Source organism: Benincasa hispida, chromosome 8 (genome assembly GCF_009727055.1).
Source record: "Benincasa hispida cultivar B227 chromosome 8, ASM972705v1, whole genome shotgun sequence".
In the NCBI taxonomy this organism is placed as follows: domain Eukaryota; kingdom Viridiplantae; phylum Streptophyta; class Magnoliopsida; order Cucurbitales; family Cucurbitaceae; genus Benincasa; species Benincasa hispida.
The window spans coordinates 32,641,425-32,658,729 of record NC_052356.1 but is presented as its reverse complement, the minus strand read 5'-3'; the positions used below and the strand labels follow the sequence as shown (position 1 = coordinate 32,658,729).

Sequence of the window (17,305 nt, the reverse complement as noted above, 5' to 3'; positions counted from 1 at the left end):
TTCAAACAAATTTAATGACATAATATCCATCAATTTGATATACAAATTAATCCTCCTTAAATATTTAAATTCAATTCAAAAACCACAATAAAATTAGTTATCTCCGTATTTGTTTTAACTTGGTTCCAAAATCTAAAATCAAGAGAGACAAAATTCAATATTTTCAAATAATTAATTTGAATATCTAAGCAATTAATATTAATATCACCAAAAATGATTTTTCAATTATTTCAATTTAATCATAATTTCATAAAATGAAAGGGAAATTAAAACTCAATCATTTAGTATAACTAACTTTAAATTTTCCTGAAATCAGGATGTTTATATCAATAAAAAATCACAATAATTTTTTCTAAAGGAAAATCACTTATTTTATTATTTGTGTTAAATGGTAGTTTATGAGATTTACTCATTTGACATGCATTACACACATTTTCTTTCCATTTCCAACTTGAAACGGTTCGGGTTGATGTCCTAAATCTCGTGAGTCATATAGTTTGTAATTGTAATGTATAAACCATTTATTTATTTAATAAATCTAAAGTATTTTATTTGACATTTAGTAGTATTAACCTACAAAACCAATAAACTAATATCAAAGGTTATCTTCTGTAGCTTAAACATGTATGCAGAGACATGCAGATGGATAATGTTTAAGTGATAACCTAAATGGTCTATAGTAAATGGATAAGGCTGGATATCTTAGTCTGGTAGACACTATGAATACGACCGCTTTGTAGATGCTACAATGTTTGTAAAGTTCTACAAATAATCTGATCCTAATCATTCATGTAAAGACATGTGAGCGGGGTGTTTTATACAAAAGAGTTTGTATAAGACTGTACCACGAAATGAATAGTTCTTTTTATAAACATCGTTAATAGTAGAGATTTACATTTAACCAGGATAAACTAACATTTATGTAGTAAGTATTAATCTATAGTGATGAAACTACAGATGCTCAACTAATTTGTCAGATGATCTCTAGTAATAATAGTTATGAGAATAAGCACAAAATGAAAAATCCTTAAACTAGAAAATTTCAAGCTGAAATTTAAATCACAAATCTAAATGTTTACAAATCAATAAAGAAAATTCAAAACCCGAGCTATATAATCTTACCTTAGCCTAGAATCATACTTGAAACCACCAAAAAATAGTTAATAAATGTCCCATTGAGTAAGAATGTCGAAATACAGAAGAGACGAGAAATTCAAATAGGGAAAATCTGGAAAATTTCGTGATAAACAGTGTTGGCAGCTAGGGTTCTTTTTCATAAAAAATGCAAGAGCACGGTGGTGCTGCAAGAAATCTGATTCTCTCAGGTTTAAGCAAGTGCTATAGCATCGTTGAGCGCTGCAATGCTCCGAGCGTGTACGTCCTTTGTCAACATACGTAGCACTGCGACACTTCTTTATTTGCATGCTATTCAGAGCATCGTGATGCCTTCTTGGCATTTTTCTGCCTAAGCTGAATGCTCTAAGTCTCCATACTAGCACATTTTAATCCGAAATTAACTATAAAGGCTGGTTCTACCCGAATTATATTCAATACTTATAAAATCGAGAAATAAACACATAAAATACAAGAACGATATTCAATCAAGTGGAGCGAGATAACATATTTTCAGTGGACCTTTAATATTAATATGTTGTTTTTCAAAACTTATTAAAGAAATATGTTGTTTTGGAGATTCGAGGCTAGAGGTCGAACGTTAAGAACTCGACTAATGTGGAGGTCGAACGTTGAGAACTCGACCAACAAAGAAAACTTGGAAACAATACATGAGCCGAAACTTCAACCTCGACAAGGGAAATCTCGCGAATCTCGCTTAGGTTGTCGAAGGTTGAAGTTTCGACACACATCCACCCTCGAGATTGCAGGTTTATTACTTTTCTTTTTCCCTATAGAGAATAAAATAATGAGATGACATACTATATGTATCTTGTACTCGAGCTGCTTCTACCAACCTATGCATTTTGTTATCATTTCGATATTAGACGAGCTTGTGGAATTCACATGAGGGGGTGGGAATGGCTATAATTTCTAGAGGCGAACTCCAGGCGAATATGAGAAGCGCATGGATACAAGTTATAGCCTTGGAATGAAAGACAATTCCGAATTATACTTTGTCTACGAACAAAATTTTGTATATTAGATTGTCGAAGGTTACAACTTCGAGATTGTCAAAGCGATTAAGATATCTTGTCAAGAGTCGAATAAGCGTGGAGATAAGACGATATGGACTGACATAGACCACCAATTTAGGCTGCACAGAGAGTACGTGAACAGATTTACAAACAGCGAGAATAGTAGGCAGAGAGCGAGCCATAAACACTGTGACATTCTAGAATAGTCATCTTATATATGCAGATGACGGGACAGAGCGAGAAAAATTCTCAATATGCGACGAAACTAGGTACAACCAACAGAGCTAGATGTTGGAGCACAGTAGACGAGAGCAAATCTCTATCATACTACACTTGAGAAAATTTCTCTAATCTGACTAATCCATTGTATACTTGATCTCGACTAAATGAAAAATTGGTTGGAATAGATCTTAAGATACTTAGTGAGAACTTTATATCAAGGAATTATCAACACATGAAAGGATGCCATAAGATATACATATCTATGGGAAAATGCCTTTCTAACTGCGTAAATTCTTCCTGTAGATGAATCTCCAATAAGTAGCAAAAAAAACAAGTCGATGATATTGATTGTATTTGTGCATAAGATCTCATTATGTAGCATATAAAGCTTAGTAATCACCAATGAAGGTACAACTATATCTACGAGCATAGAGGACGCAGAATATCTATTGGAGAAGTAATGTACGAGTAGCAGCGTCTGATTCAGATTGGGATCTGAGATGATTCTTAGAAGAGAAGATCTCTAAGAGAGCGAGATCTAGCGAGACTGTTTTGTCTAAGGCATCTGACGAGAGACGAGATCTGACACTTAGAACGAGGAGAGCTTCACTTATTTGGATCACAATCCTCCAAATATACACACTTATTTAATAAACAAATATACGAGATAAAAAAGCGCTACTACTTATTTACCATACTCTATTAATATGCAAATAATCATTACTAATCTTTATATAATTTCATATGATACTAAACTATATATTCTCGTTATATATCTTATAATTGATTCTAATATTCATAACATTATAAGAAATTATCTTAAGTGCTTTTAGGATTAAATGACCTTATACCTTGAAATAGATTGGAATAACCATGGTGAGTAACCACTATCGAATCACTTTCAAATCTCTATTATTTATAGATCAATACACATAATGGATTTGGATATGTTTATTTGCGTAGGGGTAAAGACACAACAAAATAGCGTGGTATATTTATCACTTACATATATTACCTATAAACAATTAAAATAATCAATACTAGACAATATAATTGGAATATATTAGATTAATATACTAAATCAGAAATATGTGAATATATAGTATTATTAGATACAATAAGTATATCACTTTATGATTACAAAAAAAATTAATATAAAACAAACGCATAAAGATTTCATCTATACCCACTAAAAATTTGCATCAAAATAGAGATTGAGTTATATCATAAGTTATATCTATAAAGATTGAATATTAATCAATAAAGTACAATCACATATACTAATTTCACTTAATATCAGATTACATTACATTCACTCATAACCTCAACTTCTGGAGCCCGTCTTAGTACAAGGATCACTTTCTGATCCGAATTATGTCTAATCTTTAGATCTACATAATCCACCATTTGTATCATGTTCTCAGCACACGTGCAGCGAGAGGAGAGAATGTGACTGGTTCATGTCTCAAAATCCCTATTCTCTGTGCGAATACATGAATATGATATACGTGAAACTTTTTCGGCCCTAAATCTTGACTTCTATATCGACAACGAGACTGGCTAAACTTAAGAAAGCTATGTATCCACTAAGCAAAGAATGATGACCGGGCAAATCACGCTGATATAAATCACAACGACGATGGTTTGAGACAGACAACGCACGCCAAGATATACGACAATCAATAGTAAGGAAATATATTATGTAATCATAGTTCTAGATGAGACATGAATCGGAAGGACGTGGTCCTCTTCGTTTACTAAGACGGGCCTCCAGATCAGTTAGGGATTCGAAATAATAAATACCCCATTATATTTTATGTTATATAAGTATATTCAATTCTCTTGTCACTAGTATCACCTACATAGTTTAGTTGTTTTAATTAATAATTTTTGTATATTCTATCAATTATTTTTTTCAATTAACTAACTATATATTAATTTTTTTGTATCAAATAAAAGTTTTACATTACTACTAATCTACATATACTCAATTTATATTGCGGTATATGATATCTAATATATTCAATTTATTGTCCTAATGAATTATGGTTTTATTCAATTTAATAAGTGAGTAATAATGCTAATAATATAATCAATTTGTGTCTAATGACTACTCAATTATTATAATAGAGTATAATCTAATATTATTTCCAATTTGTTATCTATGGTTTATTTTCAAATTATATATAATAATCTAATATATCATTTATTATCTAATGATTATTCAATATAGTATAATAATCTAATATATTCAATATAGTCTTATGATTATTCATTATACGTATCTTATTAGCTCTTTTTTTCTCTTTTTTTATTATATAATTTCTATGGAAAGTTCAATAAAGTGAAGATTCTCGCTCTCTAAGATCTCACTCTCTCAAATCTCGCGCACTCTCCTAAGATCTCCTCTCTTAGTCTCGCTCTCTCCTAAGATCTCGCTTCTCACTCTCAATCTCTCTCAATATATCGCTCTCTCTGTTATTCGTTGTTATTTTTCCATTGATTAATTATTAGCTTTCATTTCGTCTGGACAATCACAAACCACTTTTTTTATTATGGATCTACTACCAGAAACTCAAAATATGTAAATCTTAGCATTCAATGTGTATTCCTGAATAAATCTATTTTCTAATTATCCAACATTTCATTTTACCAAGTTAATGTTAGTCAGATTAAATCATATAAACTAAATCTCGCTGTCTCCACATTCTTCGCTTTGATCTCGCCTTTGAATCTCGCTCTCTCTTAAATCTCGTTCAACATCTCGCTTCTCCTACTATCTCGCTTTGAATCTCGCTCTCTCCTAATCGCTTCAGCCACTTATCTTCTCTTAATCGTTTGAAAGTTTCGACATGTGTGTAACCTTCGACAACTAAATATACAAAATTTTTTCGTAGACAAAGTTAATTCGGAATTGATGCCTTTTCATTCCAGCATAACTTGTATCCATCGCGCCTTCATATTCGCCTGGGAGTTCGCTTCCTAGAAATATAGCCATTCCCACCCCCTCATGTGAATTCCACAAACCCCGTCCTAATTCGAAATGATAAACAAAATGCATAGGTTGGTAGAAGCAAGCTCGAGTAACAGAATACATATAGTATGTCAATCTCATTATTTTATATTCCTCTATGAGGAAAAGAAAGTATAAACCTGCAATCTCGAGGGTGGATGTGTGTCGAAACTTCAACCTTCGACAACCTAAGCGAGATTCGCGAGATTTCCCTTGTCGAGGGTTGAAGTTTCGGCCTATGTATTGTTTCCAAGTTTTTCTTTGTTGGTCGAGTTCTCAACGTTCGACCTCCACATTAGTCGAGTTCTTAACGTTCGACCTCTAGCCTCGAACTCCCAAAACAACAATATTTCTTTAATAAGTTTTGAAAACAACAATATTAATATTAAAGGTCCACTGAAAATATGTTATCTCGCTCCACTTGATTGAATATCGTTCTTGTATTTTATGTGTTTATTTCTCGATTTTATAAGTATTGAATATAATTCGGGTAGAACCAGCCTTTATAGTTAATTTCGGATTAAAATGTGCTAGTATGGAGACTTAGAGCATCAGCTTAGGCAAGAAAAATGCCAAGAAGGCATCACGATGCTCTGACCAATAGCATGCAAATAAAGAAGTGTCGCAGTGCTACGTATGTTGACAAAGGACGTACACGCTCGGAGCATTGCAGCGCTCAACGATGCTATAGCACTTGCTTAAACCTGAGAGATCAGATTTCTTGCAGCACCACCGTGCTCTTGCATTTTTATGAAAAAGAACCCTAGCTGCCAACACTGTTTTATCACGAAATTTTCCAGATTTTCCCTATTTGAATTTCTCGTCTCTTCTGTATTTCGACATTCTTACTCAATGGGACATTTATTAACTATTTTTTGGTGGTTTCAAGTATGATTCTAGGCTAAGGTAAGATTATATAGCTCGGGTTTTGAATTTTCTTTATTGATTTGTAAACATTTGAGATTTGTGATTTAAATTTCAGCTTGAAATTTTCTAGTTTAAGGATTTTTCATTTTGTGCTTATTCTCATAACTATATTTACTAGAGATCATCTGACAAATTAGTTGAGCATCTGTAGTTCATCACTATAGATTAATACTTACTACATAAATGTTAGTTTATCCTGGTGAAATGTAAATCTCTACTATTAACGATGTTATATAAAAAGAACTATTCATTTCGTGGTACAGTCTTATACAAACTCTTTTGTATAAAACACCCCCGCTCACATGTCTTTACATGAATGATTAGGATCAGATTATTTGTAGAACTTTACAACAATTGTAGCATCTACAAAGCGGTCGTATTCATAGTGTCACCAGACTAAGATATCCAGCCTTATCCATCTACTATAGACCATTTAGGTTATCACTTAAACATTATCCATCTGCATGTCTCTGCATACATGTTTAAGCTACAGAAGATAACCTTTGATATTAGTTTATTGGTTTTGTAGGTTAATACTACTAAATGTCAAATAAAATACTTTAGATTTTATTAAATAAATAAATGGTTTATACATTACAATTACAAACTATATGACTCACGAGATTTAGGACATCAACCCGAACCGTTTCAAGTTGGAAATGGAAAGAAAATGTGTGTAATGCATGTCAAATGAGTAAATCTCATAAACTACCATTTAACACAAATAATAAAATAAGTGATTTTCCTTTAGAAAAAGATTTATTGTGATTTATTGATATAACAACCTGAATTTCAGGAAAATTTAAGTTAGTTATCTAAAATGATTGAGTTTTAATTTCCCTTTCATTTTATGAAATTATGATTAAATTGAAATAATTGAAAATCTTTTATTGGTGAAATTAAATTTAATTGCTTAGATATTCAAATTAATTATCTTGAAAATATTGAATTTTGCCTCTCTTTGATTTTAGATTTTGGAACCAAGTTAAAACAAATACGGAGATAACTAATTTTATGTGGTTTTGAATTGATTTAAATATTTGGAAGGATTTAATTTGTATCAAATTGATGGATATTATGTCATTTAATTTTGGTTTTTGAAGCCTAAATTAAGGTAATTTAATAAGTTAATTGATTTATTAATTTAATAGGATTTTGGAGATTTTGGAGATATTTTGATAAAATATTTTATTTATCTTTTTAAAATTTTTTTAAAAAAAGAAAGAATTGAGATTTTTCGAAATTAAATGAGAGTGAAAAGAGGCAGAAATCGACAGAAAGCAATTTGGTTTTTTCAGCGATAGCTTCCACAAAATTGTCGATTGTTGGAGTTTGAACCATTGGATCGTGTTCAAATTTGGTCAGTCTGTTCGGGACATTTGAATGTTTTGCAACTAGAATTTAATATGACACAACAAATTTTAATATTTTGAATGTTTTTCTTTATGGATATTATTTTTAGGAGATCACGAATAAAAGTTTTATTTATTTATTATTTATTTGTTTGCTAGTTTATTTTTGAAAAACTATCCTTGTTAGTCAAAATATATAGGTTTTAATTGTATATTTAGTTGTAACGGCCCTTGCCAGAGTACTCGAAAGGTTGGGTCATTACAGTTGATATCAGAGCCTAAATTTTAGGTTTTGTAGACTGACTTACACTGTAAGTCTTGATTTTGTATCCTTTATGGCTATTCACGAATCCTTCGTCCTCGCCAGGTATATTTTTTCATTAAATGTTTTATGGAAAATATGTTTAAAAGTCTTCATGTCTAAGCTTTATGTACTGACTGATTGTCATTGCTAGTTTAACGACCTGAAAGAAGTTAATATGAAATGATATCAGAGCCTAAGTTTTAGGTTCTGTAGACTGACTTACAATGTAAGTTTTGGTTTTGTATCCCTTATGACTACTCACGGATCCTTCGTCCTCGCCAGGTATGTTCTTTCATTAAATGTTCTTATGGAAAATATGTTTAAAAGTCTTCATGTCTAAGCTTTATGTACCGACTAATTGTCATTGCTAGTTTAACGACCTAAAAGAAGTTAATATGAAGATTATTTTTTTCTGGTGTTATGGAAAGAAAGAATAATCATAATAAGCCCACTTGGCATTAGAAACAGACATATATTTCTATTCAGGAATATTGAAACTTGATAGAACTATGAAGTTTTATGGACTTATGACAGGAAAGTGTGAGAATTTTTTAACCTAACTTAGATGGCCAAACAAAACGCAAACAATCAGCAGAAATAAATCGAAAGCAGTAAAGAACGAACAACAAGATATATGGTGGTTTGACAATTTTGGTCTACATCCACTTTGAGAACCAACTTGAATTAATTTTATTACGAGCAATAAGGAATTTACAAATTACAGATAATCAACAATTCCCCAATCTGTAATTCTAATATCCACTGATATCGAGAGATCTGCACTAGATGTCGTCTCGCCTCCGACCGGTGAACCACGCGCAGACCCTCGAGTCTCTCTCGCTGACAAGGGTTCTAAACCAACCGCTGCCGGATGCAGCCTCCATGGCGAAACCTAACTGCTGCCTCGACGGGTGCAAACCCACGCCACCGAACTGGAACCCACCGCTTGCTCAGACCAGACTTTCCCAAACCGGACTGCACTCCTACACGAACACTTATGCTCGAACGCCGACTCGCTGTCGACTGCTATTGTGTCCTCCAAGTTGACCGCCTCTCTCCCCTTTTTTCAGACGGTTGCGGCTTCATCGGTTTTGGTCTCAGACGGCAGCTTCCCTCTTCTTTGGCTACAGTCGGCTGCTGCCTTCTTTTCTTCAAAAAGAGTTAATTTTGGCCCTAATTTTTGAGAAGAAATGAATAATTACAAAATTTTCATTTGCCCATAATTCCCATAATGCCATTGGGCCTTTAATTTCATCAAAAATCCAATAAAACCCACCTAAAGACCTTGTTATTTTCTACAAATTTCCCTCATAACAAGAATATTTAAGTGCCAAGCTGATTCTCTAATCTTCCTATCTTCCAAATTTAATATTCAGCCCATCTAATAGGTATTTAAACCTATGGGCTGGAAGAACCTTGGTTAACATATTTGAAAAATTCTCAACTGTATGAATCTTGACCAGTTTAACATCTTTTTAGGCCACAACTTCTGATAAAATGAAATTTGACATCGATATGCTTAGACCGTTCGTGATTAGATGGATTCTTCGCAAGATGAATAGCACTCTGGCTATTACGATGGACGATAGGAATAAACTCTTGCGACAATAACTCACCAATTATCCTTTTCAACCACACTGCCTCTTTCACAGCTTCACCCACTGAAATATACTCTGACTCAGTAGTAGACAAAGCAACAACTGACTGTAGAGAAACCTTCCAACTGACCACATTACAAAACAAACGAAAAATGTGACCTGATAGAGACCTTTTGTCAAGGTCTGCAGCGTAATCTGCATCTGTGAAGCCTTCCAACAGTACTGATTTATCACAATCCCTGCTAAACCACAATGATACACTGGCACTACCTTTCAAATATTGAAGCACCCATTTAACTGCATTCCAATGCTCCTTCCCAGCATTTGACATAAACCTACTTATCATACTCATAGCATATCCCAAGTCAGGCCTAGTACAAATCATTAAATACATAATACTTCCAACAACATTACAATAGGGAATATTAGCCATCTTTAACCTTTCTTGTTCAGTAATAGGACACTAAGATGAAGAAAGCCTAAAATGATATGCTAAGGGTGTCGAAACTGCCTTACAACCAGAATATTATACTTCTCAAGCAGTTTATGCATATAACTCTCCTGCGAAATGGTTAACAAACCTTTCTCCCTATCTCTTTTGACATCCATGCCTAGGATCCTTTTCAGTTCACCTAAATCTTTCATCTCAAATTCACTACTCAACTGTTTCTTGAGATCACAAATTTCAAAATAATCCTTAGACACCAAAATCATATCTACATACAGACGTAGATAAGTATATGTACCTTTCTGAGATAGTTTCTAGTACACGCAGGCATCATATGAGCTCCTGAGAAAACCCTGCTTCAGAATAAAGGTGTGAAACCTGATATACCACTGTCTCGGCAATTGCTTCAGTCCATAGATGGACTTGTGAAGACGACAAACCATGTCTTTCTTTCCTTTCACCTCATAGCTCTTACGTTGAGCCATGTAGATCACTTCCTCCAATTCACCATGAAAGAAAGCTGTGGTGACGCCCATCTGTTCAACAAACATATCAAAGTGAACAAAAATAGATAAAATTAATCGAATGGACGAATGCCTCACTACCGGAGAGAAAATCTCATGAATGTCAACTCCCTTCTTTTGAGTGTAGCCCTTGGCTACCAGTCTAGCCTTATACCTAGGCTTGCTGTCACCTCCTGTACCTGGCTTGATTTTATAAATCCACTTTGACTGAATAATTTTCTGATTAGGAGGCTTTGGAACTAATGACCATGTCTGATTGTTCTGCAATGAGAACAACTCTGCTTCCATAGCATCCTTCTATTGTTCTATCGAATAGATACAATAGCCTCCTCAAAAGTAAGAGGCTCTGCTTCAATACTGTCAGTTGCACAAGTAAGAGCATAAACAACTAAATCAATATAACCATACCTCGTAGGAGCCTGCCTCATTCGCTGAGGCCTGTCATGTGTAAGCTGATAGTTCTTTAGGTCACTGCTACTTGAGCTTTCTTCACCAAAAGCTCCCTCATCAATCAATTTCCTCTGCAGTTGAGGCTGTCTACCATCAGAACTGGATGACTGATCATTGGAATCACCTGAACTAACTGATGGTCGTGCTTTATAATCAATTCTAACCTCTGCCTCAACCTGATCAACTGTCTGCTGATTCTGCTACTCTTTGACACGAAATGGCATCTCTGTTTCATTAAAGGTCACATATCTGCTGATAATACATTTATTTCTGTCCTCTTTCAAGCAAGTTTATATCCTTTAACACCCTGAGGATAGTCAATAAACATACATTTCAATGCCCTCTTATTCAGCTTCCCTTCCTTAACATGAGCATAAGCTGAACATCTAAACGCTCTGAGATAATCCAAGCTTGGAGCTTTTCTTGTCCATATCTCTTGAGGAGCCTTTAGGCCTAAAGCGGATGACAGACACCTATTAATAAGATAACAGACTGTTTGGGCAGCTTCCCACTAAAACTTCAAGGGTAATGAAGCATTTGTCAAGAGACATCTTGTACGCTCCATAATTGTTCTGTTGAACCTCTCAGCTAAACCATTCTGCTGTGGAGTGTACATAACAGTGAAATGTCTCATAATTCCCTCAGATTTGCAAAATTTATCAAATTTGTGATTCAAAAATTCTAAACCGTTGTCTATCCTCAAATACTTTACCTTTCTACCTGTCTGGTTCTCCACCTGCTTTTTCCATTCAAGAAATTTCCAAAAGCTTCATCCTTCTGTTTTAGTGGATACATCCATACCTTCCTTGAAAAGTCATCAATGATCAACATAAAATATCTCGAACCTCCCATAAAAGGTACCTTTGTAGGGCCCCACAAATCTGAATGAGCATAATCCAAAATTCCTTTGGTAGAATGCTTTCCTTTCCCAAACTTCACTCTGGTAGACTTTCCCATTATGCAATGTTCACAAAATGGGAGTTCCTCCAAGCAAACCTTATTGTGAAAGAGCTTGAAGACCTCTTTCACTCACATGAGCTAGTTTGTTATGCCATAACATAGATTTATATGTTTCTTTCCCAGATGCAACAGCAGGACTACCTAAAACTGCAATACCCTTCAACACATAAAGACCATTCCTCAAGGTCCCCTTCAGCTTAACCAAAGAACCCTTGATAACCTTCAGAACTTTGTTCCCAAATTTATAGGAATAACCTGCTCTATCTAATTCACCCAAAGAAATTAGATTTCGTTTGAGTTCTGGAACAGGGTTGGTCGGGTTATCGGGTTTCTTTAACACCCCTAATGGTGTCCAGCAGGGACATTCAGAATGCTTGGATCATGGATTCAGGGTGCACACTCCTAATTGGGATTTCTTGATTGACTTTCAGGAAAATGATGGGGGATCAGTTTTGCTTGGTGATAATGGTGCTTGTGATGTAAAAGAAATTGGGCCAGTTCAATTGCAACACATGATGGAATGATGGTTGGGCTGGGTTAAAAATGTTAAAAAATATTAAATTCGGGTTGGGTCTCGGGTTACCCCATTTCAGGGTCGGGTCTATATAAATATAAAAATAAAAAAAAAAACCCGGTGACCCGACCCGAAAATTTTGGGTTGGGTTGGGTTGGGTTGACCCTCCAAAAAGAACTAATAGGGTTCATTATTAGCTAATCCAAATTTTTGGGTTGGTCCACAAAAATCTTCCAACCCAGCCTAACCCGGACTATGTACACCTCTAACATTTGCTGCACTAGAATCCTTTGCATGCTTGCTACTTAATGCTTCCTTGCTCTTATTCAAAGGGCAATTTTTTTCTAAAGTGTCCTTCTTTATGACATAAGAAACACTTTTTGGTTTTCTCCTTTGATTTTGACCTGGATCTCGACTCTTTTCCTTTTCCGTTCTTTTTCTCACTTCTGTCTCTAGCCATGAGTAACTCTCCAATCTTGCATTCCTTTTTAATCTCGAGGTTTCTCGTTTTCAATGCATCCAACACTATATCCATGGACAATGAATCCCGTCCATATTTAATAACTGCCTTAACTTCTCGATACAATTCAGGCAAAGAATTCAAAAGAATAACAGCTTGATTTTCATCCGACATCTTCTCACCGATGTCATTCAAATAAACTATAATCTTCTAGAATTCATCTAGATTTTCTTCTAAGCCTTTACTAGAGTCCATCTTATATCCAAAGAATTTCTCTTTTATATATAATTTATTTGGCAAGGACTTAGTCAAATAAAGACTTTCTAATTTCTTCCATAACTCCGTTGCAGTAGTGGCCTCATCTACTAGCCAAAGCACTCAATCTGACAGATACAAAATTATCATCGAATAGGCCATCTCATCCATATCCTTTTTTCAGCTTCTGTAATTGTTGGTGGAAGGTCATTTTCGTCTAAGATTTTGACTACCTTTTGTTGTACCAGAATAGCCCTAATATTTTTCCTCCATAACCCGAAATCACCTTTTCCATCAAATTTAACAACTTGAACCGTGTAGACATCGAAGACATCTGTCAAATTAAACCCAACAAAAATTCTCCTGAACAAAGAATATGCCAGCACACTACCACACACCCTCCTTGGATCAGGATCGACTGGAACTCTGATACCTAACTTAGATGGCCAAACAGAATGCAAATAATCAACAGAAATAAATTGAAAGTAGTAAAGAACAAACACCAAACATAATGCAAATAATCAACAGAAATAAATTGAAAGTAGTAAAGAACAAACACCAAAATATATAGTGGTTTGACCAGTTTGGTCTACATCCACTTTGAGAACCAGCTTGAATTAATTTCATTATGAGCAATAAGAAATTTACAAATTACAGATAATCAACAGTTCACCAATCTGTAATTCTAATATTCACTGATACCGAGAAATCTGCACTAGACGTCGTCTCTGAAATCGAGAATAACCCGCTGCAAAACAAACAGCCCAAAACCGTGCACTGCCGTCTCTGACCGACGAACCATGCGCAGACCCTTGCGTCTCTCTCTCGCTGACAAGGGTTCTGAACCAACTGTTGTCGGATGCAGCCTCCACGGTGAAATCGAACCGTCGCCTTGATGGACGCAAACCCACGCCGCCGAACCGGAACCTGTTGCTTACTCAGACTGGACCTTCCTAGACCGAACCGCACTCCTACGCGGACACCCACCCTCGAACATCGACTCGCTCTCGACTGCTGCTGTGTCCTCCAAGTTGACCGCCTCTCTCCCCTCTATTAAGATGGCTGCGGCTTCACCAGTATTGGTCTCAGACGATTGCTTCCCTCTTCTTTGGCCATAGTCGGCTGCTGCCTTTTTTTCTTCAAAAGGAGTCACGATTTTGGCCCTAATTTTAGAGAATAAATGAATAATTACAAAATTACCATTTGCCCATAATTACCAGAATGCCATTGGGCCTTTAATTTCACCAAAAACTGAATAAAACCCACTTAAATACCTTGTTATTTTCTACAGAAAGAAAGAAAATGATGTATTTGGTTAAGCCATAAAATAAGGTAGGTGAATTTGAAATTCACTATGGAATAGTATTGAGATTTGCAATAAGAGAATAAAACTAGTGGTACTACAAAAAACTTTATCGCAAGGCACATATTCTTAGGTACGAGATTAAAGTTTCTTTATAAGATAAAAAGGAGGTGAAGAAGAGGCTTTAATTCTATTAAGGATTATTAGATATTAGAGTCAAAATGTTGAAGGAAATTTTTTGAAAGGATTAATAGATCATGATCACTTTCATGGTATCGAAGTTGGTGGACCCAGTAAGGTATGGTGTTTTGGTTCATCATGTAACGTGCCTAAAAGGAAGAAGAATTACTAGTTGGAGCATTAAGCGATAGTATAAGGAGCTCTTTACAAGTCCTAGGTAAAATGAATTGGTCAAGGAAGGCCAAGATGGTTGAAATTATAGTTTTCTTTAAATGGGAGAAAACGAGTTGTTGGATTGAAAAATTCTTGAGGTTCTTGGGTTTGAACTATATGTTTGTGGCAGTGAAAAGGTTTATGTTTAATTACTTATGCCAAGAGGAAGGATAAGTATTTTGAAGTTTAAAAGCAATTTTATCTTGTGAGGAAAACCCTATCAAAATTCAAAGTTTGGAATGAAATTTTAGGTTTCCGAAAAAGGTTATAAAGTGTCATATGTCTTGGTTTAGGGATTATGTTTCACTCGGGAAGTGAAAAGTGCACTTTCAAGCTGTTGGATTAAGCAAGGATAAGTATGAAGAAAAATAAATGTATTTAAAGAAAGATTTAATCTGGAGAGGTAAATAGAAATTAATGTCTTCAAGACTCCCAAATCGTTAAGTATGGTTGGATTTTAAGACATGACACGGGTGGATATAAGGCGTTGGTTTTAGTGTAAAGGAGGAATCTCTCGTTACCATTTGAAACTTTGGATTGTAGTAGGCATTATTCAAACAAAAATATAGCTTGCTTAGGTTGTTGGATTGTAGATTGCAAAAAGGGATTCGAATAGTCACATGTTTTGATATAGATATATTTCACTAGGAAATTGGAAAAGAGCATCTTGGATTTATTAGTCTTGGAAAAGATAAGGGTGAGGGAAAATGAAAGTATTTGAGAAATATTTTGTGGGTTTGAGAAAGTAAGAGAATTAATGTTCTGAGATTAAGAAAATAGAAGATAGGGTATCTGTGTTTGCGAACCATTGGAATTGATATGAACAATCCCGTAACTATTTGGTTCTTTAGATCTTATTATTTGTTGGTTGAATTGATATTCTGCCTAAGCTATTGGTCTTGGAACTCATTTTTAGCATGAGAATTTTATTAAGGTAAACAATCACGCGTTTGAAGAGTGCTTGACAAGATTCTTCAGATTATAATGGAGTCGGATGAAATATTGTAAGTGGAGATATTAGTAGCAATAGATGAGAACTATCGACATCAAATAATGAGGCTTTATTAGTCAAAAGATATGTCGTTGCTAGTGTTATCAAGGTTTAGGTGATCGTGATTTTGGGCACAAAATTAGAACGAGAAACAAATGATGCCGTTAATTTGACTTTAAAGGTGAAAGTATTTTAACTCGAAGCAAAATACAAGTGATACGAGAGTTGAAGTAGCCAGGTCATAGATACATGAACAAAAAGGCAATTTTCATACGCCTAATGTTTGTCTTAGGCAGAAGTTTTGTACATTAAGAAGGTATTTGAAAAATCGTTCTCATGTGTTGGACTATGAGCGCTTGCATTTGAATAAGAACATGAGTTAGGAGGAGCAATCCAGGGAAAATTCTTGCTAGAGTGGCGAAGATTTTCTGAAACTTGGAGATCTGTCTCTTATACACATCTAGATGTGTATAAGAGACAGGAATGTATCATCCTGAAGTTAATGAAAATTTAAGTTAGTTATCTAAAATTATTGAGTTTTAATTCCCTTTCATTTTATGAAATTGGGGATTAAATTGAAATAATTGAAAAGATTTTATTGGTTAAATTGAATTTAATTGATTAGATATTCGAACTAATTATCTTGAAAATATTGAATTTTGCCTCCCTTTGATTTTAGATTTTGGAGCAAACTAATTTTATGTGGTTTTAAATTGATTTAAATATTTGAAGGGATTTAATTTGTATCAAATTGATGGATTTTATGTCATTTAATTTTTGTTTTTGAAATCTAAATTAAGGTAATTTGAGAAGATTTATTAATTTAATACAATCTTTGGAGATTTTGGAGAAATTGTGATAAAATATTTTATTTATCTTTTTAAAATTTGAAAAAAAAAAAGAAAGAATTGAGATTTTTTTAAATTAAAGAATAGTGAAAAGAGGCAGAAAATCGAGAGGAAGCAATTCCATTTTTCAACGACAACTTTCGCAAAATTATCGATTTCCAAAGTTTTAACCGTTGGATTGTGATCAAATTTTGTCAGTCTGTTCGGAACATATAGTGCTGCCTTTTGAACAGTTGGATTGTTCTTTGAAGCTTTGGTTTGTTTGTAATCACTGCTGAATAAAATTTGTAAAACTATAAATTCCTCTTCTCTCTCACTCTCGCAAACCCTCCTCATGCACGATCCTCACTACCAGCCGCTAGCCTAAACAATTTATGCCGTCCGACAGCAACACCCATTGCTTGTCTATGGTTGCCACTGCCGCTGGCGCCATTGTCACTAAAATTGATATCTTGGGTAGGTTATTTGGTGTTTTATGCGTTTTATTTGAAAATCTTGAATAGCAATTAAATTTTGGTTTAAGTTTTAGCTCACCCATATTTTTTTGATATTGAAATTGGATTTTAGACTCAAGGTGAATTTTGATAAGATTA

General features: G+C 34.3%; 1 protein-coding gene across 1 annotated transcript; it reads right to left on the bottom strand.

Moving 5' to 3' along the window:
• Window positions 1–10,328: 10,328 nt before the first annotated feature.
• Window positions 10,329–13,096, bottom strand: LOC120084019. Its single transcript, XM_039039922.1, has 9 exons — window positions 12,907–13,096; window positions 12,047–12,290; window positions 11,850–11,928; window positions 11,570–11,724; window positions 11,329–11,461; window positions 10,947–11,185; window positions 10,786–10,843; window positions 10,476–10,550; window positions 10,329–10,367 (listed from the first exon to the last, which is right to left on the bottom strand). Exons 1-9 carry the CDS (start codon window positions 13,094–13,096, stop codon window positions 10,329–10,331), a joined length of 1,212 nt encoding a protein of 403 aa, XP_038895850.1.
• Window positions 13,097–17,305: the final 4,209 nt, after the last annotated feature.